The sequence below is a fragment of the Carcharodon carcharias genome, chromosome 16 (genome assembly GCF_017639515.1).
Source record: "Carcharodon carcharias isolate sCarCar2 chromosome 16, sCarCar2.pri, whole genome shotgun sequence".
Lineage (NCBI taxonomy): Eukaryota > Metazoa > Chordata > Chondrichthyes > Lamniformes > Lamnidae > Carcharodon > Carcharodon carcharias.
In genome coordinates this window covers 117,321,914-117,344,989 of record NC_054482.1, presented here as the reverse complement: position 1 = coordinate 117,344,989, position 23,076 = coordinate 117,321,914, and the positions used below count along the sequence as shown (strand labels likewise).

At 42.8% G+C, this 23,076-nt stretch overlaps 2 protein-coding genes across 12 annotated transcripts in view; one reads left to right on the top strand and one right to left on the bottom strand.

Moving 5' to 3' along the window:
* lhx8a (LIM homeobox 8a) overlaps nt 1-7,756 on the top strand; it is a 40,208-nt gene extending 32,452 nt beyond the window's left edge. Inside the window, exon 8 of the mRNA XM_041208487.1 lies at nt 7,655-7,756. Within this exon, the coding sequence (XP_041064421.1) occupies nt 7,655-7,731 (77 nt within the window). The 3' untranslated portion in view covers nt 7,732-7,756. The remainder of the gene's footprint in view (nt 1-7,654) is intronic.
* The window catches only part of LOC121289241 (choline transporter-like protein 5), a 478,732-nt gene that overhangs the window by 86,844 nt on the left and 368,812 nt on the right, over nt 1-23,076 (bottom strand). Inside the window, exon 23 of one of the 11 annotated variants that reach the window (XM_041208479.1) lies at nt 19,853-21,206. The exons of 9 other annotated variants lie outside the window; for them this stretch is intronic. In XM_041208479.1, the coding sequence (XP_041064413.1) occupies nt 21,088-21,206 (119 nt within the window). In that variant the 3' untranslated portion in view covers nt 19,853-21,087. Of the gene's footprint in view, nt 1-19,852; nt 21,207-23,076 lie in introns of those variants that run through there. One more of the 11 variants, XM_041208481.1, reaches the window with a different exon arrangement.

Genomic DNA, 23,076 nt, shown 5'->3' with positions numbered 1-23,076 from the left:
TCATCAAACCATGCCTTCATAGTGAGTTGGGCTGTTGCTTAACTAGTCTTTGGGACAGCTATTCCAGCCTTGGCACAAACCCTCAAATATCAGTAAGGGAACTTTACAGCGTTAACAGGGAAAGGTATGCAGTTGTTTCTGGTGCTTTGGTTAATGCTGGTCCATTTTGACTCTCTTATAGTGGCTTGATACAACTGTGTGGCTTATTAGGCCACTTCAGAGAGCAGCTAATCAGCTACTGTCTAGAGTCACTTGTAGGCTCGGCAAAGATGACAGATTTTTCTATAACAGTCTGGTTGCAATTACGGAGACTAGTTTTTAATTCCAGATTTTATTAATTGAATTCATATTCCACCAGCTGCTGTTGGGATTTGAACCCAGGCCTCTGGATTACAAGTCCAGCAACATTACCACTACACCACTCTTTCCAACATATGCATTCCTCTCCCACCACCACCACCAAACCCTTGTCACATTGCTATTTTTGGGACCTTGGCTGTGTGCAAATTAGTTGTCATATTTCCTGCACAAGTGACTCAATTTCTTAAGGTACTTCATTGCTTTGGCATATCTGGAGCTTGTGTGTTTCTTTCTTTCCAATGTCTCAACAAACCTCGTTCTTGGAATTAGAATTTTTTTTACATGTTTAAAAAATTACTTCTCAAGTTTGAGTTCCCCAACTATATTAGCTCTGCATATTACCAGGTATGGTAACATAGTGCGTGTTGCTGTTTTTTTTTAAAAAAAACCCAGAGAATGTGAATTCAAATCCTGTCGCTGAATCTGAAACTGCAATTTTAATTAAATGAAATCTGAAAATAGCTTGTATTTGTAGAAGTGATCATGGAAATTGTAAAGCCCTGACCGGTTTGTCAAAATCCTTTAGCGAAGAAATATGACTCCAATTCCATGCTAACATGGCTGCCTTTTAAAATGGCCCAGTGAACCTCCATCTGCTCCTGGCAGTTCACACACAACTGCCCTCCTCCACTTAGAGCAACTAGAGATGGGCAATAAACGTTGGCCATGGTACTCCCACAGTGTTTGGTTAGGAATTCGAGGATTTTGATTTAGCAGCCATAAATTTAACTTGTCATATCTGATTTTAAAACGTAATGTTGGAAGATTTTGGTGTTTCATTCCCTTCAATGTTAATTTTCTAACTGTTAATTAACTAGTCTGTTGTGGAGTTGATTCATTTTGGGTGTGCTTGAATGTTCTTGAACAACAAACGTTTATTACCAATTTTTTCTTTTTAAAGGCTTAATTGCTTGCAAAACATTACTAATGGCCAGGCAATTTGTTCCATTTTGTTTCAAAGAATGACCAAGAGGAAAAGAAATTAAATTTGATAATTTTTTTAAGCTCTTGGTCCTGTGTTGTTTCTCCTTTCTGTTGTGACCTCTTGTGAGCTGCTGTCCTCTAAATATGGGGCTAAGGGAGTAGACCATTCAGTCCCTCTGCTTGTTCTGCCATTCAATTGATTGGCAGGATAGGCTTGAGGGGCTGAGTAACCCACTTACTGAATCTGTACTTTTGAGGCATTGGAATGTGGTGTAAACGTTTTTCTGACAGGCCTGGTCAGCTATGGTTTGGGGAGTTTGAAAGAAACATTGCAAACCAACATTGCAAGCTTTCTTGAGTGAAAGGAAATGGTTTGCTCTAATTTTGGTTGCAAAAGGGTGAAATGTAATGTCACTGGACAGGTAATCCAGAGACTGAGGCTCATGCTGTGGAGCCCACGCTCTGGAGACATGGGTTCAAATCCCACTGTGGCAGCTGGTAGAGTTTACATTCGATTCATAAGACTGGAATTGAAAGTCTCAAATGATGACCATCAAATATCTGGTTCACACTTAGGAAAAGGAATAGGTTTGGATGGAGATGAGGAATAGGGAGCAGAAAAGTCATTAGTGGGTCTACAGGCCCCTTAACAGTAGCCACAGTGTAGGACAAAGTATTCAAGAGAAAGTGTGCTTGTGATAAAGGGACAGTAACAATCATGGGTGATTTTAATCTGCACAAACTGGAAAAATCAGATTGGCAGTCATAGCCTGGATGAGGAGTTCTTAGAATGCTTTCAAGATAGTTTCTTAAAGCAGCATATTCTGCAACGAACCTATTAGACTTGGTATTATGTAACATGACAGGATTACTTAATGACCTCCAGAGTAAAGGCATCCCTAGGTAGCAGTGACCACGATATGATTAAACTTTACATCCAGTTTAAAAGGGAGAAGAGTGGGTCTTAAACTTAAATAAGGGCAACTATATGGGGATAAAAGCTGAGCTAGCTGAAGTGAACTGGGAAACTAGGCTAGAGGATGGATCAATAGTGAAGCAGTGGATGGATCAATACTGAAGCAGTGGCAGGCATTTAATGGGATATTCCAGAGTGTTCAGAATAAGTACATTCCTATTACAAAGAAAAATTCTAAGGGGAGGGCCCACAATCTCTGGTTAACTAGAGATGTTAAGAAAAGCATACAAGTCTGCAAAAATGAATGGCAGGACAGATTGGACAGAATATAAAGAACACAATGTCCAAAGGTTAACCAGGAGAAAGAAATTATTGAAAAGAAGCTAGCTAGAAATGAGTTTCTACAGGTATTTAAACAGGGCAAATAAAATGGGTGGTGGCTCTTGAGAGTGACAGTGGGAGTTAATAGATAAAGAAATAAACATTTTGCTTCTGTGTTCACTATATAGAGGATACAAAAACATCCCAGTAATAGCTGCAAATCAGGAGGTGAAAGGGAGAGAGGAACTTGGTGAAATTGTCAATATGTAGCGGGTCCAGCAAGGGATGGTGCAGTGCTGGACCTAATTCTGGGGAATGAAGCCGGACAGGTGGCTGAGGTGGTGGTGGGGGAGCATTTTAGTGAAAGCAACCACAACATGATACAGTTTAAGCTTGTTATGGACAAAGAAATAGACAAGTTTCAAAAAAATATTTTGGATTGGAGGAGAGTGGATTTTAGTAAAATAAGGCAGGATCTGGCCAAGGTAGACTGGGAACAGCTACTTGTGGGGAAATCTACAGAGGAGCAGTGGGGTGCATTCAAAAAAAAAATGGGGAGGGTACAGGCTCAACATGTTCCCTCCAGGGTGATAGGAAGGAGTAACAAGCCCAGAGAACCATGGATGACCAGAGATATTCAGGTTATGATAAGGAAAAGAGGCTTTTAGCAGGTCCAAGGGAAGCAATTTAGTGGAGACATTAGTGGAGTACAGACAGTGCAGGGTGGAGCTTAAGAGAGCAATCAGGAGAGCAAAGAGGGGATATGAGAAAACTCTGGCTGGTAACAGGGAAAATCCCAAGATATTCTATAAGTATATTAATGGGAAGAGGATAACCAGGGAAAGAGTAGGGTCCATAAGGGACCAAGGGGGCAATCTATGGGTGGAGCCAGAGGATATCAGTAGAATGTTGAACGAATGCTTCACATACCTTCATCCTCATTCTCTTGGGTGAAGATGTATCGAACTTGGCGAATGAGGTTCTTAAGCAAATTGATATAGGGAGTGACAAGGTATTGGAGGTGTTGGCAGGCTTAAAAGTGGACAAATCTCCAGGTCCGGATGATTTGTATCCCAGACTGCTGAGGGAGGCAAGAGAGGAGATTGCAGGTGCTCTGACCCAAATTTTTAATTCCTCTCTGGCCATGAGGGAGGTTCCAGAGGACTGGAGAACAGCTAATGTGGTTCCGCTATTTAAGAAGGGTTGTAGAGATAAGCCAGGGAACTACAGGCCAGTGAGTCTCACGTCAGTGGTAGGGAAACTATTGGAGAAAGTTCTGAAGGAGATGATCTATCTCCACTTGGAGAGGCAAGGTTTAATCAGGGATAGTCAGCATGGCTTTGTCAGAGGGAGGTCAGGCCTAACAAATTTGATATTTTTTGAGGGGGTGACCAGGTGTGTAGATGAGGGTGGTGCAGTTGATGTAGTTTATATGGATTTCAGTAAAGCCTTTGACAAGGTCCCACATGGGAGACTTATAAAGAAGGCAAATGCACATGGGACACAAGGTAATTTGATAAGGTGGATTCAAAATTGGCTTAGTTGTAGGAGACAGAGGGTGATGACAGAAGGATGCTTTAGTGATTGGAAGCCAGTGTCCAGTGGCGTACCATGGACCTGTGCTCGGTCCCCTATTTGTCATTTATATAAATGACATAGGTGACTGGGGAGGGGGGGGTGTGGGTTGGGGAAGCGGGGGAGTATTAAGTTTGCAGATGACACAAAGGTTGGCCGGGTGGTTAATAGTGAGGTTGAGTGTCTTGGGCTACAGGAAGATATAGACGGGATGGTCAAATGGGCAGATAAGTGGCAGATGGAATTTAACCCTGAAAAGTATGAGGTGATACACTTTGGAATGAGTCATTTGACAAGGAAGTATTCAATGAACAGCATGACACTAGGATGTTCTGAGGAACAAAGGGACCTTGGCGTGTGTGTCCATAGATCTCTGAAGGCGGAGGGGCATGTTAGTGGGATGGTGAAAAAGGCATATGGGACACTTGCCTTTATCAATCGAGGCATAGACTACAAAAGTAGGGAGGTCATGTTGGAGTTGTATAGAACCTTGGTGAGGCCACAGCTGGAGTACTGTGTGCAGTTCTGGTCACAACATTATAGGAAGGATGTGATTGCACTGGAGGGGGTGCAGAGGAGATTCACCAAGATGTTGCCTGGGGTGAAACATTTATGAAGAGAGGTTGGATAGACTTGGGTTGTTTTCATTGGAGCAGAGAAGACTGATGGGCGACCTGATCAAGATGTACAAGATTGAGGGGCATGGACAGGGTGGATAGGGAGAAGCTGTTCCCCTTAGTTGAAGGGTCAGTCACAAAGGGGCATAACCTCAAGGTGAGGGGCAGGAGGTTTAGTGGGGTTGGGAGGAAAAACTTTTTTTTTAACCCAGTGGTGGTGACGGTCTGGAATGTGCTGCCTGAGGGTGGTGGTGGAGGTGGGTTGCCTCACATCCTTTAAAAAGTACCTGGATGAGCACTTGGCACATCATAACATTCGAGGCTGTGGGCCAAGAGCTGGTAAATGAGATTGGGTTGGTAGGCCAGGTGTTTCTCACATGTTGGTGCAGACTCGATGGGCCAAAGGGCCTCTTCTGCACTGATTGTGATTCTGAAATTGAAATCAATAGGGAAATGGTACTGAGCAAACTGGAGCTGCAGGCTAGCAAGTCTCCGGGCCCCAATGGACTATGCCCTAGGATCTTAAAGAGGTGGCTAATGAGGTAGTTGATGTGCTGGTGTTAATTTTCCAAAATTTGCTAGATTCTGGAAAGGTCTGGAAAGTAGCAAATATAACCCCTCTTCAAGAAGGGAGGGAGGCAGAAAACACGAAACTATACGCTGTTTAGCTTGATGTCTGTTGTGGGCAAGTTATTAGAATCGATCAGTAAGGAGATTATAGCTGTCCGCTTAAGAGTTCAAAGCAATGGAAGAGTCAGCATGGTTTTGTGAAAGGGAAATAATGTTTAACCAATTTGAGTTTTTTGAAGGAGTAACATGCAGTGAATAAAGGGAAGCTTGTAGATGTACTGTACTTGGATTTCAAGGCATTTGATAAGGTGCCATATCAAAGATTATTACAGAAAATAAAAGCACATGGTGTAGTGGGTAACATATTAGCATGGATAGAAGATTGGCTGGCAGAAAGCAGTGTATGCATAAATGGGCCTTTCTGAATGTCAGGATGTGATGAGTGGTATCCCACAGGGGTCTGTATTGGGACCTCAATGTTTTACAGTTTACATTGATGACTTAGGTGAGGGGAGTGAAGACATGGTAGCTAAATTTTCAGATGACACGATAGGTAGGAAGGTATGTTGTGAAGAGGACCTGAGGTTGCAGATGAATATAGGTTGAGTGAGTGGGCAAAGACCGGCAAATGGAGCTTAATGTAGGAAAATGTGAAGTTCACTTTGTCAGGAAGAACAAAAGAGCAGAGTATTACTTAATTGGAGAACAGGTGCAGAGGGATTTTGGTGTCCTCGTGCATGAGTCACAAAGTTAGTCTGCAAGTACAGCAAGTAATTAAGGCTAATGGAATGTTATCTTTTACGAGGGGGATTGAACATAAAAGTAAGAATGTTATGCTTCAATTATACAGGGCATTTGTGAGACCACACCTCGAGCACTGTGCAGTTTTGGTCTCCTTATTTAGGGAAGAATGTAGATTCATTGGAGGCGGTTCAGAGGAGGTTTACTAGATTGATATCTGGAATGAGTGGGTTGCCTTATGAGGAAAGGTTGGACAGAATGGGCTTCTTTCCACGAGTTTAAAAGTGTGAGGGGTGATTTGATTGAAGAATACAAGATCCTGAACAGCCTTAAGGTGGATGTTGAAAGGATGTTTCCTCTTGTGGGTTTGAGTCCAGAGCTAGGTGGCACTGATTTAAAATTAGGGTCACCCTTTTAAGACAGATGAGAATTTTTTGTGTTGTGCGACTTTGGAATTCTCTACCTCAGAAGGTGGTGGAGGTGGAGTCATTGAATATTTTTAAGGCAGAGGAAGGTAGATTGATTCCCTTGCCTAACAAGAATCTAAGGTTATTGGGGTTAGATGGGAATGTGGAAATCGCAACACTAGATCAGCCATGATCTTAATGAATGGCAGAGCAGGCTTGAGGGGCCTAATGGTCTGCTCCTATTTCTTATGAACCTGCCATCTGCCTATGGCCTGCATGTGACTCCAGATCCACAGCAACGTGGCTGACTCTTAAACTGCCCTCTGAAATGACCAGCAAGCCACTCAGTTCAAGGGCCATTCGGAGTGGGTAACAACTGCTGGCCTTGCCAATGACACCCACATCCCATTAAATAATTTTTAAAAACTGTAAAGAGAGCTCATTTCATTGCCTCAGGGTGCCCATGTACTTTGTGATGTAGTCACTGTTGTAATGTAGGAAAATTCAACAACCAATTTATGTACAGCAAGCTCCCACAATAGCGATGTGGTAATGATCAGATTTTCAGCCCAAGTTGGTTGAGGGATGAATTTTGGCCAATGGTGGAGAAGCTCCCTGCTCTGGAATCTTTAACGTGAGAGGGCACATCTCTGGCAAAAATGGCACCTCTGATAGTATAGCACTCCAGAAGGATGTTTTAAGAATAAAACATGGAGCCTGCTCCATTCTAGTTGGCCAAGGCTGCACCCTTTCATTAATCCCTGGGACTGTCGTGTCCCTAGCTTTTGTGCACAAGTTTTTTGGAGTGGGTATTGAACTTGCAACCTCCTGATTCTAGTTGGAGTTGCCACTTGAGCTGATACAAGTGGTATAAATTAGCAGCAACTCACCAAGGCTTCTCAGACCTCCAACCAAAACCACAACCTTGAAGGATGAGGGCAGCAGCCTTCATCATTGGGTCCAGACCCTGTACCTGCTTCCCTGATGATTCTGTGGGAGTGCCTTCACCACACGGACTGCCGCTGTTCAAGAAAGCAGGTCCACTGCTAATGACACCCATTTTTCTTGAATAAATGAAAATAAAATGCTGACTGAACACACTTGGGCAGCATGGATACTCTTACTGAAATTGCTCATGTTCCTATTTTGTGTTCTAATTTTAGTTGAATCTTGTAAGTATTTTAGTCATGTCTTGAAATCTAATCTCTTGATCCTGTTAACAGCTCACTCACCAACATCACTGGGACTTCGACCTCTTCCATCTCGTGCAATGACGCAACTTCCCATTGGCCATGCTTGACTTCCTTCAATCAGAAATTGATTTTGTTTAATATTCAGGTTGGCAGATAAATGCAAAGTGCATTAATCTACTGTCTTTCAATCCACTTTTTGAAGAGTTGCAGATGAGAAACGTTTTCCCCCAACCCATTTTCCTATTTATTGGCGTCTAGTGGAGCACTTTTTGATCAATTAAAAGTCCTATTTTGGTTACTAATGTGCCAAATGTTTACAACCTTGACTGTAGTGTAAATGTTAACGTTAGTTTATATTGGTAAGTTATTGTTATAGAGTATATCGAGTGTTTGCAAGCCTTATCTGTGTTTTATACAGTTCACTTGATTATTCAAGGAAAAGAATTTGTAAGAAGTCCTGTTATCTGTTATGTAGTTTCTGTTGCACCAATGTTGAATTCTGGACTAAGAAGAAAATAAATGTTTGCTACTGATGCTTAAGGCTCAATTTAGTAGAGTTCTTGCTATCCCACGGTTGCAATAATCCTGTGCCAAGGATAATCTTGATGTATTTGCTAGCTGGTTAGATGTTTGAAGCATAATCTATAGTAGAAAGATGATTAATTACATAAAATTTACAGTGCAAAACAGGCCATTTGGCCCAACTAGTCCATGCTGGTGTTTATCCTCCACATATTCATATGGGGCACATCAGAAAAATGGAGGTAAGGCCATAATCCGATCAGCAATGATCTTATTGAATGGTGGAGTAGGCTCTGAGCCAAATAGCCTACTTATGATTGCTGAACCTTCATCCACCCCATCAATGTTTTACTACTTTCTCCCTCTGATATTTATCGAGCTTCTCCTTAAGTGCATCTATGTTCTTTGCCTCAACCACTCCCCAGCTGTGGTAGCAAGTTCTGCCCTCACCGGTGTCTGAACAAAGGAGTTTCTCCCAAATTCCCTACTCCATTTATTAGTGACCAGTGACTACCTTATTTGTTTGAAACTGTTTGGAGGGCTTTGTCATTGTGTGGATTGTTACATTGATTCTTCTAGGTATGAGATGGAAGCCTCTCCTTTTTTAAATGGGGGTGGGGAAAGCCCATCTCTGAAGGGATCTGGAAACGCCCCTTGATCTCCAAAGGACACGAACTGCTTCTCATGGAGATTGTGCTTCATGCTCTCAGCCACCACCTCCGCCTCCATTGACTCTGGCTCTTGCACATCTGATTTATTTTTCCATTGATGACTGAAGGCCCAGTCACTTTGTCCAAGCTCTACAATTCTCTCCCTAAACCCCCTGCCTCTCCACTTCCTTGTTAAAGTCTAACAATTTGACCAAGCTGTTGGTCAGCTGCACTAATACTTCCTTGTGATTGTGTCTAATTTTATTTGGTACTTGCTCTTGTAAAACATTTCAAGGCACGTTACTGCATGAAAGGTGTTATATAAATGTTTGTTTTCATACAGCTATTCATATTAAGCCTTCCACTTTTTACCCATTATTCAATTGCCTGATTTGTACAATTGAATGAAAAAGATTATGGTCTCAATTCTCCTGCAGCCTTATCATATTTCAGATCATCCTCTAATAGCATTTAGTGGTAGGTTTATCACCTGTCCTCCAAGGAGTGAGGGAGATTTTTTTATTCATTCATGGGATGTGGGCTTTGCTGGCTGGGCCAGCATTTGTTACCCTCAAGTGGTGGTGAGCTGCTGCCTTGTACTGCTGCAGTCCATGTGGTGTAGGTACACCCATGGCTCTGTTAGGGAGGGAATTTCAGGATTTTGACCCAGCGATGGTGAAGGAACAGCGATATATTTCCAAGTCAGGATAGTGGGTGACTTGGAGGTGATTTTCAAGGTGGTGATGTTCCCATGTACCCAATGCCCTTGTCCTTCTAGATGGCAGTGGTCAACTGTCAAAGGAGCCTTGGTGAATTCCTGCAGTGCATCTTGTAGATGGTACACACTGCTGCTACTGTGTTGGTGTTGGAGTGAATGTTGATGTGCCAATCAAGTGGGCTACTTTGTCCTGGACAGTGTCAAGTTTCTTGAGTGATGTGGGAACTGCATTCATCCAGGCAAGTGGGGAGTATTCCATCACACTCCTGACTTCTGCCTTGTAGGTGGTGGATAGGCTTTGGGGAGTCGGGAGGTGAGTTACTAATCGCACGATTCCTAGCCTCTGACCTGCTCTTGTAGCCATTATATTTATATAGCTAGTCCAGTTCAGGTTTCACTCAATGATAATACCCAGGATGTTGATAATGGGGGATTCACATCATGGTGCAGAAAAGACCCTTTGGCCCATCGAGTCTGCACTGACATAAGAGAAACACCTGATCTACCTACCTAATCCCATTTACCAGCACTTGGCCCATAGCCTTGAACGTTATGACGTGCCAAGTGCTCATCCAGGTACTTTTTAAAGGATGTGAGGCAACCCGCCTCCACCACCCTCCCAGGCAGCGCATTCCAGACAGTCACCACCCTCTGGATAAAAAAGCTTTTCTTCATATCCCCCCCGAAACCTCCTGCCCCTCACCTTGAACTTATGCCCCCTTGTGACTGACCCTTCAACTAAGGGGAACAGCTGCTCCCTATCCACCCTGTCCATGCCCCTCATAATCTTGTACACCTCGATCAGGTCGCCCCCTCAGTCTTCTCTGCTCCATTGAAAACAACCCAAGTCTATCCAACCTCTCTTCATAACTTAAATGTTTCATCCCAGGCAACATCCTGGTGAATCTCCTCTGCACCCCCTCCAGTGCAATCACATCCTTCCTATAATGTGGCGACCAGAATTGCACACAGTACTCCAGCTGTGGTCTCATCAAGGTTCTATATAACTCCAACATGACCTCCCTACTTTTGTAATCTATCCCTCGATTGATTAAAGGCAAGTGTCCCATATGTCATGGCAATGCTATTGAACATCAAGGGGCAATGGTTAGATTCTCTCTTGTTGGAGATGGTCATTGCCTGACACTTCTGTGGTGTGAATGTTACTGGCCACTTGTCAGCCCAAGCCTGGATGTTGTCCAGATCTTGCTGCACTTGGACATGACTCCTCAGGTACTGAAGCAGTCCATAAATGGTGTTGAACATCGTGCAATCATCAGTGAACATGATCTTATGATGGAAGGAAGGTAATTGAAGCAGCTGAAGATGATTGGGCCTAGGACACTACCCTGAGGAACTCCTGGAACTGTGATGACTGATCAAGTTGCAGAGGTTGGGGAAGGGAGTGGGATGGAAAGTTGGCAGAGCTCCTGATGTGACACAAAGCAAGCTTGTATTCATACTTCACCTCTTACAAATTCTGAAGATTGGAAATGCAAACAAGTCCTAGCATCAGTATAAATTTCCTTCCCATAGGCATTAAATGCAAGCCTTTCTTTTGCCTTTCACACACTCAGGAATTCCAAACACATTTCGTAGCTACTGAAAAAGGTATTAGACAAGGAGGCAGGTTCTAAGGAACAAGACAGAGCACAGTGAGTGAGAATTCAAAGCGTGGGGCTGAGGCAGCTGAAGGTCCAACTTCTATGGTGAAGCAGTTGGGGATTTGGAGGAAGACATGAAGGTTACGGGAGTAAAGGAAGTCACGTGATGGGGGGGGGGGGGGTGCAGGAAAAATGCAAGGACCTGGAGGGATATGATTGTAAGTATGAGAGTTTTGTTTTGCTAGTCCAGAAGCCAATGTGGGTCATGAGCACAGGTAATGGATGACTGACATGTGATGCAAGTTAGGTTATAGGCAACTGTGATTTGGATGAATTCAAGTTTAGGAAGATTACAAAGTTGGAGGCCAGTCAGGAGATCATTGAAATAGTCTGAAAGTATGAATATGTATGTACATTCAAATTTACATATGAATTAGGAGCAAGAGTGGGTCATTTGGCCCCTCAAGCCTGCTCAGCCATTCAATAAGATATTGGCTCATCTGATTTTTAACATTGTATTCCTACCTACACTTGATAACCTTTCACCTCCCTTGCTTATCAAGAATCTATCTACTTCTGCCTTAAGGTATTCAAAGACACTGCCTCAATCACCTTTTGTGGAAGAGAATTCCAGTCTCTCAACCCTCCAGAAAAAACTTTTCCTCATCTCCATCCTAAATGGGTGACCCCTTATTTTGAAAGCGACCCCAAGTTCTAGAGTCTCCCAAAAGAGGAAGCATCTTTTCCGCATTCATCTTATGAAGTCCCCTCAGGATCTTGTTTCAATCAAATTGCCTCTTAACTCCAGCAGATACAAGCCTAGTATGTCCAGCCTTTCCTCATATGACAATCCACTCAATCCAAGTAACATCTGTTAAACCTTCCCTGAACAAATGTATTTATATCTTTCCTTAAATAAGGCGATCAATACGATATGCAGTATTCCAGATGTGGCCTTACCAAAGCCCATCTCTGAAGGGATCTGAAAGTAACAACAGCTCGGATGAGGAACTATCCCAAAAATAGATTTTAATTTCTTTGTTCCTTGTTAAATGGTTATTACAAATGTAATGGATCAAATGGTCCCTTGTGCTGTAAATTTTCTGTTTCTACATTTGTGATGAATGCTGCATCTGTTAGGTTTCAAATAGTAACTTTTAGGTGGTTGGCTTGTGCTAACTTAACCCTCCTGGTTTATGCCTGGAACTCTTCCCTGACTGCCCACAGGTTTGGGCAGTTGCAGAAGTTGATGTGGTATTTCTGGCTTCCAGCAACAACGCTTCAACAAAGCAAACGAGCATCCATATGTCAGCCCAAATTTGCATCAGGGGCTTATTTTCAGAGGAGCCAGCAAGGTGGATTATTCCAATGACATGTGTGTCGTGGTAAATTTGTATTGACTCTTAACTAGACTATACTTGGAATATGTGCAAGTACTGGTACTGGTCTCTATATTACCAAAAAAAAGGCACTGGAGGGGGTCTGCAAAAGATTTGAGAATCTTCCCAGAAGTGGAAGGTAATAGCTAACTGGATAGATAGAGCCCAAGTCTGCTCATTTCTTTAAAAAAAGAGAAGACTTGAGAAATGGTTGGATAGAAGTCTTTTTGGAAAAAATACAAGCTTTTAATTTATTCTTCCATGGGATGTGGTTGTCACTGGTATGGCTAGCATCTTTTGCCCATCCCTGATTGTCTTTGAACTGAGTGGCTTGCTAGGCCATTTTGGAGGGCAGTTAAGAGTAAACCACATTGCTGTGGGGGTCTGGAGTCACATGTAGGCCAGACCAGGTAAGGATGATAGATTTAGATGGATTTTATGATGATGGTTTCATGGTCCCCATTACTGAGACTAGATTTCAAATCCTGAATTAATTAGCTGAATTAAATTCCACAAGCTACTGTGATGGGACTTGAAACTGCACTCCCAGAGGATTAGCCTAGGCCTCTGAATTACTAATCTAGTGATACTACCACCGCACCACCATTTCCACCCCATAAGATGTAGAAAACCTATTTCTGCTTATGGGGAGGTTGGAGCCAGGGGCCATCTGTGTAGCCACTAATAAATCCAATAAGGAATTCAGGAGAAACTTCTTTACCCAGGGGATGGTGAGAATGTAGAGCTCAGTGTTGAAGTATGTAGTATAGATGCATTTAAGGGAAAGCTAGATAAGCACATAAAGGACATGAGAAATAGGAGCAAGGGTAAGCCATTCAGCCCCTCAAGTCTGTCCTGCCATTCAATAAGGTCATGGCTGATCTGCCCCAGGCCTCAACTCCTCTTGTGCCAGCTCCTCATAGCCCTCAACTCCCTGATATTTCAAAAATCTATTTACCACCTCTAAATACTTTGAGCTAACCTCCACAACTCTTGGGTAGGGAATTCCAGACAATCACTACCCTCTTTGAGATACAAAGGAATTTCTTCTGTGTCCCCTTAAACTGTGACTATGTCCCCTGGTTCAAGACTCCCCCACTAGTGAAACGTCATCTCAACATCTGCCCTGTCAAGCCACTTCAGAATCTTGTATGTTCCTATAAGATCACCTCTCATTCTTCTAAACTCTAATGAATAAAGGCTTAACCTGTTTATCCATTCTTGATAAGTCAACCCCTTCATCCCAGGAATCAGCCTAGTGAATCTCTTTTGAACTGCCTCCAATGCCAGTATATCCTTTCTTAAATACAGGGACCAAAACTGTACACAGCACTCCAGGTGTGGCCTCACTAACACTCTGTACAGTTGTAACTGCCTTATTTTTAAAATCCAACATCCAAGCAATACAGGCCAAAATTCCATTTGCTGCTTTAATCATTTGCTTCACCTGTATGCTAACTTTTTTGTTTCATGCACAAAAACACCCAGATCCCCCTCTGCTGCACTTCTTTTGGAGTGTCGCCCCATTTAAATAATAGTCTGCCTTTTGATTCTTCCTACCAAAGTGCATGACCTCTCACTTTCCTACATTAAACTCCATCTACCAAATTTTCACCCACTCTCTGAAGCTGTCTATATCCCCTTGCAGATTCCCTGTGCCCTCATCACAACATGCCCTCCCACCTGTTTTTGTATCAGCAGCAAACTTGGATACATTACATTCTGCCCCCCTCCAAGTCATTAATATAGATAGTAAATAATTGAAGCCCTGGGACTGATCCTTATGGTACTCCACTAGTTATATCTTTCCAACATGAAAAAGACCCATTAATCCCAACCCTGTCTTCTCTGTTAACCAATCCTTGCTAATACATTACCCCCAATACCGTGCGCACCTGTCTTGTGCAATAACCTTTTTATGTGGCACCTTATCAAATGCCTTCTAGATATCCAAATACACTACATCTACTGTTCCCCTTTTATCAACTCTGCTTGTTATATCCTCAAAGAACTCTAGCAAATTTGTCAAACATGATTTCCCTTTCTCAAAACCATGTTGACTCTGTTTGATTGTTAGGCTTTTCTAAATGTCCTATTTCTTGCTTACTAATAGACTGTAGCATTTTCCCAATGACAGATGTTAGGCTGACTGACCTATAGTTTCCTGCTCTTTGTCTGTCCCTTGAACAGGGGTGTCATATTAACTGTTTTCCAATCTGCTGGGACCCTCCCGGAACCCAGTGAGCTCTGGAATATTTCGACCAATGCCTCCACTATCTCTGCAACCAATTCCTTTAAAACCCTTAGATGCAGGCCATCAGGTCCTGGAGACTTGTCTGCCTTTAGTTTGTCAAATACTTTGTCCCTCGTGATCTTTCCTCCCATTAGCTCCTTGCTTATCTGATCTTTGAGATGTTTATAGCATCCTCCATTGTGAAGATTAATGCAAAATATTGGTTTAGATTATGTGCCATTTCCCCATTATCAATTCTCCAGTCGCATCCTCCAAGGATCCCATGCTCACTTTAACACTTTTTATATACCATTTGAAGCTCTTAATGTATTTTATACTTCTTGCCAATTTACTTTGATAACCGATTTCCTCCCTCTATTAGCTTTTTAGTCATCTGCTGCTGGTCCTAAAAAAAAAAGTTCCTAATCCTCTGGCCTACCACTAGTTTTTGCTGCTTTGTATGCCTTAGTTTTTGATTAGAAACTCTCTTTTGACCATGGATGGTTCATCCTTCTCATCGGGTCCTTTTTGACCAGGATAAATTTTTGCTGAGCGTTATGAAATATCTGCTTATATGCCTACCACTGCTCATCCACTGACCTTACCCTCTGACAGCGCAGCGCTGCCCCTCTGACAGCGCAGCGCTGCCCCTCTGCTGCCCCTCTGAAAGCGCAGCGCTGCCCCTCTGCTGCCCCTCTGACAGCGCAGCGCTGCCCCTCTGCTGCCCCTCTGACAGCGCAGCGCTGCCCCTCTGCTGCCCCTCTGACAGCGCAGCGCTGCCCCTCTGCTGCCCCTCTGACAGCGCAGCGCTGCCCCTCTGCTGCCCCTCTGACAGCGCAGCGCTGCCCCTCTGACAGCGCAGCGCTGCCCCTCTGACAGCGCAGCGCTGCCCCTCTGACAGCGCAGCGCTGCCCCTCTGACAGCGCAGCGCTGCCCCTCTGACAGCGCAGCGCTGCCCCTCTGACAGCGCAGCGCTGCCCCTCTGACAGCGCAGCGCTGCCCCTCTGCTCAAACATTTTGATTTACTAAATAGGCTCAAAGATCTCAGTACTGTAGAACAGTCTTCACTTACTGTTGTATAGATTGACCTACTGATAAATTATTCCAGTTTAACAGATTCGGGGTGGAGGGGGGGGTGGTGGGGAGACAGGAATTTAAACTCTGTCGGAGTAGGAATAGACTGGATGTTGAGTGGGTCTTCATTTCCCAGACAGCAGGAACATTCTGTAATTTACAGCCAGTGTGGTGGCTGCTGACTTGCTGTATCGCCTTCAAAGACAGAGTTAGATTGGATCCTGACTGGGTAGGTCCTTATAGATAACATGCAGTCTTTGTGATCTTTTGCACTGGTTTTGATCAGCTGAGGAAGAATGAGAGAGTTATTTTCCAGTGTGTGGCTCCTTTATTAGTCTTGGGTGTTCCTCTGGTGTTTTGCCTCTCCCTGTGCAGGGGCTTGGGGTTGGGGGAGATAGCGGTGTGACTGGGGAAGAGGGAGAGCAGGATAATCACGATACTTCATTCATCGAGAGTGTGGGTAGGCTCGAGGGAGAGACTATCCCTGCCCACGTTCGAAAGCCAAGAGCATAAAACAATTGACGCCCTTATTATCGAAAAAGTTTATTAAATGTAAATATTTCAATGCATCATCATCATCATCCCTGCTGTTGAATAAAACACAGCACGGTAAGGAAATTTATAATTACAGAGCTCTGAGGGACAATACATTGAGTCAAATAGCAAACACATTCAAAGTTAATCACACAAAATATTTATGCCAAAATCAGTCGGATTTCTGCACAGCAGAAGCATAAGTTAAGGTTTTAAAGCTTCAAATTTTCATGCAAATGATCGGTTTGGTGTGTAATAACAACAGTACAAATAAACCGACCTGTTAATAATATATATATATATAAAACATTGGTAAGATTAGCGAGTTAGGATAACTGAGGCCTGACGACCTGAATTTGGCCCCTTGTAATGATGACTGGTTATGTCAACACATAAAAGCGGGGATTGAGGAATGGGACGGATTCCTTTAAGGACGATCTGAAGAAGAGTCGTGCAAACTCGAGACATTAACTCTGTTTCTCTCTCCACAGGCCCTGCCAGACCTGCTGAGGGTTTTCCAGCATTTTCTGTTTTTATTCCTTTTAAGAACGTTATGTCTGACCTGCTTAATTTAATTAGGATTTGTATTGATCAGGTGACCCCCTGATGTACCTGAGTGCACCCCAAAGCAAGCGCCCGGCCCTCCTGGTTCATTTCGGTGGGCAACATTATGTGATCATAGCACATGAAGTACTCTGGACCAATGGAGCTTAGCGCCTGTGAGGGCAAAGGACAAACATGAACTGTCACCACCGCCGCCACCCTCCCACCCCCCTTGACTTACCACCTCCATTTTAACAGCAGTCCCAAATTATTGAAAGAGTTCCATTCCCTCCCTGGTTACATTTATGGAGCGGAGCAGAGCAGCTGTCTTGCTAACACATGAAGTGCTCATCCACTTGATCACCACGTCTCACTCTTCCAGGGCCACTAATTCACAAGACCTTTCAAGCACCAACTATTAACATCCCAACTAGCCAGAAACTACAAAGGGCTGTAGTCAAAATTTGCAGATGATCCAGCTGGTGGGATATTTGAGGAAAAGAGGAAATGAGACTCCAAGAAAAAAGGCTTGTAGTTTTAAACATTTCTCACCCTGGTCTCCATGTGCCCCCTGCAAGTAGAGACAACATGCAGAGGCTCTGTATTATGGGCAGACACAAGGGGTTCTGATCACCAACCAACTCACCCACAGGCTATATTCATTGGAAATGTTCCACAGTTTATTCCACAGCAGCTGCTCAATATTCTCTACATTTCAACACACATCAGGTATAACTGGGAAGGAGTGGAAACTATGGTGGAGGAGATTCCAGGACGTGTGCAGGACCTTAAAATTCGAGCCAGGTTGTTCAGGGATGATGACAGGAGGTGCTCCTTCACACAAGGAGTCGTGGAAATCAGGAATTCTCTCCCCATAATGTTATTTTCAGCTGAAGATCAATTAAAAATTTCAAAACCGAGATTGATAGATTTTTATTGGCTAAGAGGTATTAAGGGCTACAACACCAAGGCGGGTAGACGGAGTTAAGACATGAATCACCATATTTGAATGGTGGAACAAGCTTGAGGGGCTGAATCGCCGCCTTCTCTTCCAATGTGTAACAAGTTCCATTTCAGGGTAAGCTAGTTCCTTTTTCCAGGTTTTGTTTTCTATGACATTACTGTTGACAATGAGCAAGTTTATTGTTTCTCTGTGTCAAGAAGATATAATCATTCTCATATTATTGGAATTTATTGTAAAATAGAGTAATAGTGGGAAGTATCGGTGTGTGTGTGTGTGTGAGAGAGAAATTTAATTGAAATAGAGGCAGCTAATCAGGGTGCTTTGATCTAAGAAGAGAGGTTAGGTTTGAAATGTTAATTAGATAAACATGGGGAAGTTCAGAAAGATAGATGTCAAGGGAAAATTTGCATTTTTAAATAAACCAGACTAGATTGTTTTCAAAGGAGGGGTGAAATGTGTCACCTAGCCAGGTGAAGTTTAGAAACTGTGTGTTTATTTTTCCCAAGGATTACAGGTAAAACTTAGTGTTATGAGAGGGTTTTATTATTAGAGGGATAAGGTCCAAAGAGATAGGGAAACAATGGGTATTTGCATTCAAAGAGGAAAATATATATAAAGAAGAGAAGACTGTGTGTAAGCGAAGGCATTTTTAAGATCTTACAAGTGAAAAGCCTTCAGCATCTATGCCTCAAGCTGCTGTCTTCAAAGAACTGAAGTTAAGAAAGCTTCACATTTGAATTCGACTTGTTCTGGGTGTCGTGTTTCTTTGCCTGGGTCTTTTAAAATCTGTGTGTCTTACTGTTGACTTAACAAAAGTATAACTGGGAGTTAGATTGATTAGAGGATTTAGAAATTATCACAGTGATAATTTATAGATCTATGTATGTACTTTAAACATTTATTAACAGAAGAAATGATTTTATCTAGTTTTGTAAAAAAAAATCTATATGACTTGGTGGTCTTATTACTACTGAATTCAAGGCAGGCATCTCGAAATTTATACAGATTGCAAAACAAGTTGTGGCAGCTGTTTCATGTTTCACTTTGGGATTTGAACAACTCCACATTTACCATCAGCCATAACATTCTGCGATGTAGGGTGAGGAGAAGTTTTGACCCAGACACTTGGAGAACTCCTACTAATTATTCTCCTGCAATTATTTAATGCCCAACTAAACTTGGCAGACGGGACCTCAGTTTAACTTTTTGTATGAGGGACAGTACCTCTACCAACATACAGGTGCCCCAGATTAGGGCTGGGACCCACAACAACCTAATTCGGAAACAAAAGTGTTACCAACTAAAGTGGTACCCTGAGCACAAGACCATTTCCAAGGATCACAAAATCTTCACAGTGCAAGAGGCCATTCATCTGTGCCATCTCTTTGAAACAGCGATCCAACCAGCCCCACTTCACCTGCTCTTTACCCCAAAGCCCTGCAAGCTTTTCCCTTTTATAATATTTATCCAATTCCCTTCATTATTAATTCTGTTTCCACTGCTCTTTCAGGCAGCACATTCCAGATTATAACAATCAAGTAAGGAAACAGTTCACTGTTACATTGGTTCTTGCCAGTATGTGATTTAGCTAGGCAGAATCATTCTGATTTTGGAGTTAACTTGGCGCTTAAGAGAAATGAAGTAGGATTTTTTTTTTCGCATAAAGGGACATAATAACCCCTATAATGTGATTATCCATTCATCAGATACAAGAACATAGGAATTGCTGGACAACTGATGACCCAGGGCCCATCTGGTTTACCTTGGATCACCCTGGTAATCATATGATCCAATGTGACTGGAGTTATTGACCAAGCACAGTGATCAATCTCTATCAGTGAATCAAAACAACTCAGGACATGAGGTGAGTAAAACCCCCAGTGGGGGGTGGGAAGCTTTGGGAGCCATAGGTGGAGGAACAGGTGACTTTGGACCTATGGTTCCCAAAACTAACCCCCCCCCCCCCCCCCCCCCCCACCCCCCCCGCAATGGAAGTTTTCCTCACCTCATGTCTGATAGAGACACTGATAGAGATTGATCACCGTGATTGGTCAATAACTCAATTCTCATTGGATCATATGATTACCAGGATAATCGAAGGTGAACCAGATGGGTCCTGAGTCTTCTATTGTCATGGCAACCACACACCATGTCCCCAATCAGTAAGATGCTTAGGTGTTATTTTCTGGAAGAATATGAAATAATGAAAGGTCTGGATAGATTAACTTATTGATAAATTATTCTAGTTTAACTGACTGAGGAGGAGAAGGAGGCAGGAATTTAACTGTATGAGAATAGGAACAGATTGGGTGTTGGGTGGGCCTTCCATTTCCTAGGGAGTAGGAAGCTTCTGGAATGTGTTTCTGGCTGGTGAGGTGTTCGCGTCACCTTCAAAAGGGAGTTGGATCGGTTTCTGTCTGGGGCAGAGATCATATCATGTAGATCTTTATAGAAAACACACAGTCCCAGTGATCACCCGCGCTGACTTTAGCTACTTCAAAGTGTTAAAAAGGACATTTTCCCGAGTATTTTTTCTGTTACTGGTCCTGGGAATTTCTTTAGTATTTTTGCCTCTCCCAATTGTATGGGTGTGAGATTGGGTGGGGACCAATGAATGCCACCCCTTTCACTATGATATCGGGATGAACCTCTCGAGAGGTTTGATTCCCTCTCCGCACTGTTTTCAGTTAGTGTATTAGTGTTAAAACCCTATCTGCAACACTTCAAGGCAAATGTTAATTGACACAAACACTACCGAGTCCGTGTGCAAAAAGCACACGAGCGTTGAATTTCCAAGGTAACTGATCAAAGTCAAGTCAGCATCTATAGAGATGCGATGCCACAATTGATGAGGGTGAGGGTGCCCCAAAACAAGGGGCATGATCTTAAAATTAGAGCCGGGCTATTCAGGGAGTGTCAGCTTTATGTACCCATCAAGCTGAGTCCCAGTGTGAGTATGTACTTGAGTGGGCCTCAAACCTACAAACATTCTGACTCACACAGAAGTGCTACTAACTAAACCAAACTAAACTCTCAGGAAGAAGAGGCTTGTGGTGCTTGTTAGAAATTGCCTTTCTGTAATCTTCTCAAAAACAGAAAATAACTTGGATACATCAAATTATGGACAATGCTCCTGTGAAGCTCTTTGGGGTGGCTTACTATGTTAAGTGTGCTGTACAAATATAACTTGTTGTTGATGTAGCCTTTTGCTAATGGATAAGGGTGTGTCCCTGTGGCAGGTTTCAACGGCTCTGCTTCTCATCTTCAGCCGCTCGATTCCGTATGTTCAGAATCTTCATCAACGCTTTACTCATGAAATATGGCCTGTCTGCCGATCCATCGTTTCTCTCTAAATCTTCCACTATGAAGAGGAATTATAGGCAGTGATTACAGGCCAACGGCATCTCATTATTCATTCACAAATCAACTCCAGTTGGTTTCAAGGCTGGTGTTACGTGGGCACATGACAATTCACTGCAATGTCATTACAAACTCACTCTCCCCCACCCAAAATAAGTCGGCCAGTTTCCATCAAGCTGGATTAAAATAACCATGGTGGGTGGGGGGGAGCCCAGAACAAGAGGGCATAACCTGAAAATTGGAACTAGGTTCAGGGACGAGTCCAGGAAGCACTTCTTCACACAAGAAGTAGTGGGAACCTGGAACTCTCTCCTCCAAAAATGACTGAAGCTTTCAAGGCTTCGATTGATAGAATTTTGTTGGGGAAGGGTATTAAGGGTTACAGAACCAAGGTTAACATAGTTGAGATGCAGTTCAGCCCTGATGTAACTGAATGCTCATGGGCTGAATGGCCTCCTCAAGTTTTGAGACTCCCATCCCCTGTTAACTTTGACTCAATGATCTGTTGTTGGGAATGTTATTCTTTACTACATCATGATTCTACTGACAGTTTCTGCTTTCCTACAAGTGGGTAATTGGATTGGATGGCATTCCACTTCTCCGCATTGAAAGGGGGGAGATTTTGAACTGAAAATGAGAGCAAATTCAGCTCTCCGCCAGCTCTTTGATAGGGCTCTCCAATTAGTGCCACCTCCTACTGGTCTTCCTCATAGCCTCCAAATGTTTCCTTTTCAAGTATTTATCCAATTCCCTTTTGAAAATTATTATTGAATTATTACTATCTAATAATTATAATTAATAATTATTTAATTAATAACTGATAATTATTTATTATTATTGAATCTGCTTCCACCGCCCTTTCAGGCAGCGCATTCCAGGTCACAACAACTCGCTGCGTAAATAAGCTTTTCCTCGTCTCCCCCTCTGGTTCTTTTACTGATTCTCTTCAATCTGTGTCCCGACCCTTCTGACACTGGAAACAGTTTCTCCCTCTCTACACCATCTTACAGCTTGATCAAATCTCCCCCTAACCTCCTGTTCCCCATGAACAAGAAACCCAGATTCTCTAGTCAATTATAAATCACGGTATCTACAGAACCTTTGTTAGTCTGGATAAACCAACAGTGCAACATGGAGTTTTTTTATATATATATATAATATAATACATAGAAACACATACATATATTTATATATTGTATATATATATATATATATATATAAATATATATATATATATACATACATATATAAATATATATATACAGGCAGCACCATAATCATGACATTCATACACTGTGTACAAATGCTTAAAGGATCAGCAAAGCTAAGTTTTTTTTGCTTTCTCATTTCTAATATGTGCATTAAAATTGTATCCATTCGAAATAGTAAAAAAATTTATACAAGAGTGTAGCCCTGCACTTATATATAAAGGCAAATATATTACAGACTCATTGTCGCTGCCTGACCCCGCGTATAAAGGGTGACGGGATGTAATCTCGTATAGAATGAATGGGTTAGCTGTGTGTCTGTTACCTTTCAACACCCCCACCCCCACCCTCCCAATGCTTTACCCAAATTTCTAACCACTACCCCCCCACCCCACAGCCACTGATGCTTTTCCAAAATCTCCTCCCAGCCCCACGTTCCCTCCCTACTTTCTCTAATGGACTAAAAGGAATGAGTGATAAGTGTCAACTTTGCTGGTGTCCCAAATCAGATAAAGGACCAAAAAAAAACCTCTAGCCTCTTTACTATCCCTCAGCCAACTGCCATTGCCCCTGTAAAGGTAAAACATGCCCCCTGCGTGTGAGGGACCTTCCCTTCCCCCGTTAAGAGAAGTAAGTTTCCGCTATCATGGGGGAAGAGCTTCA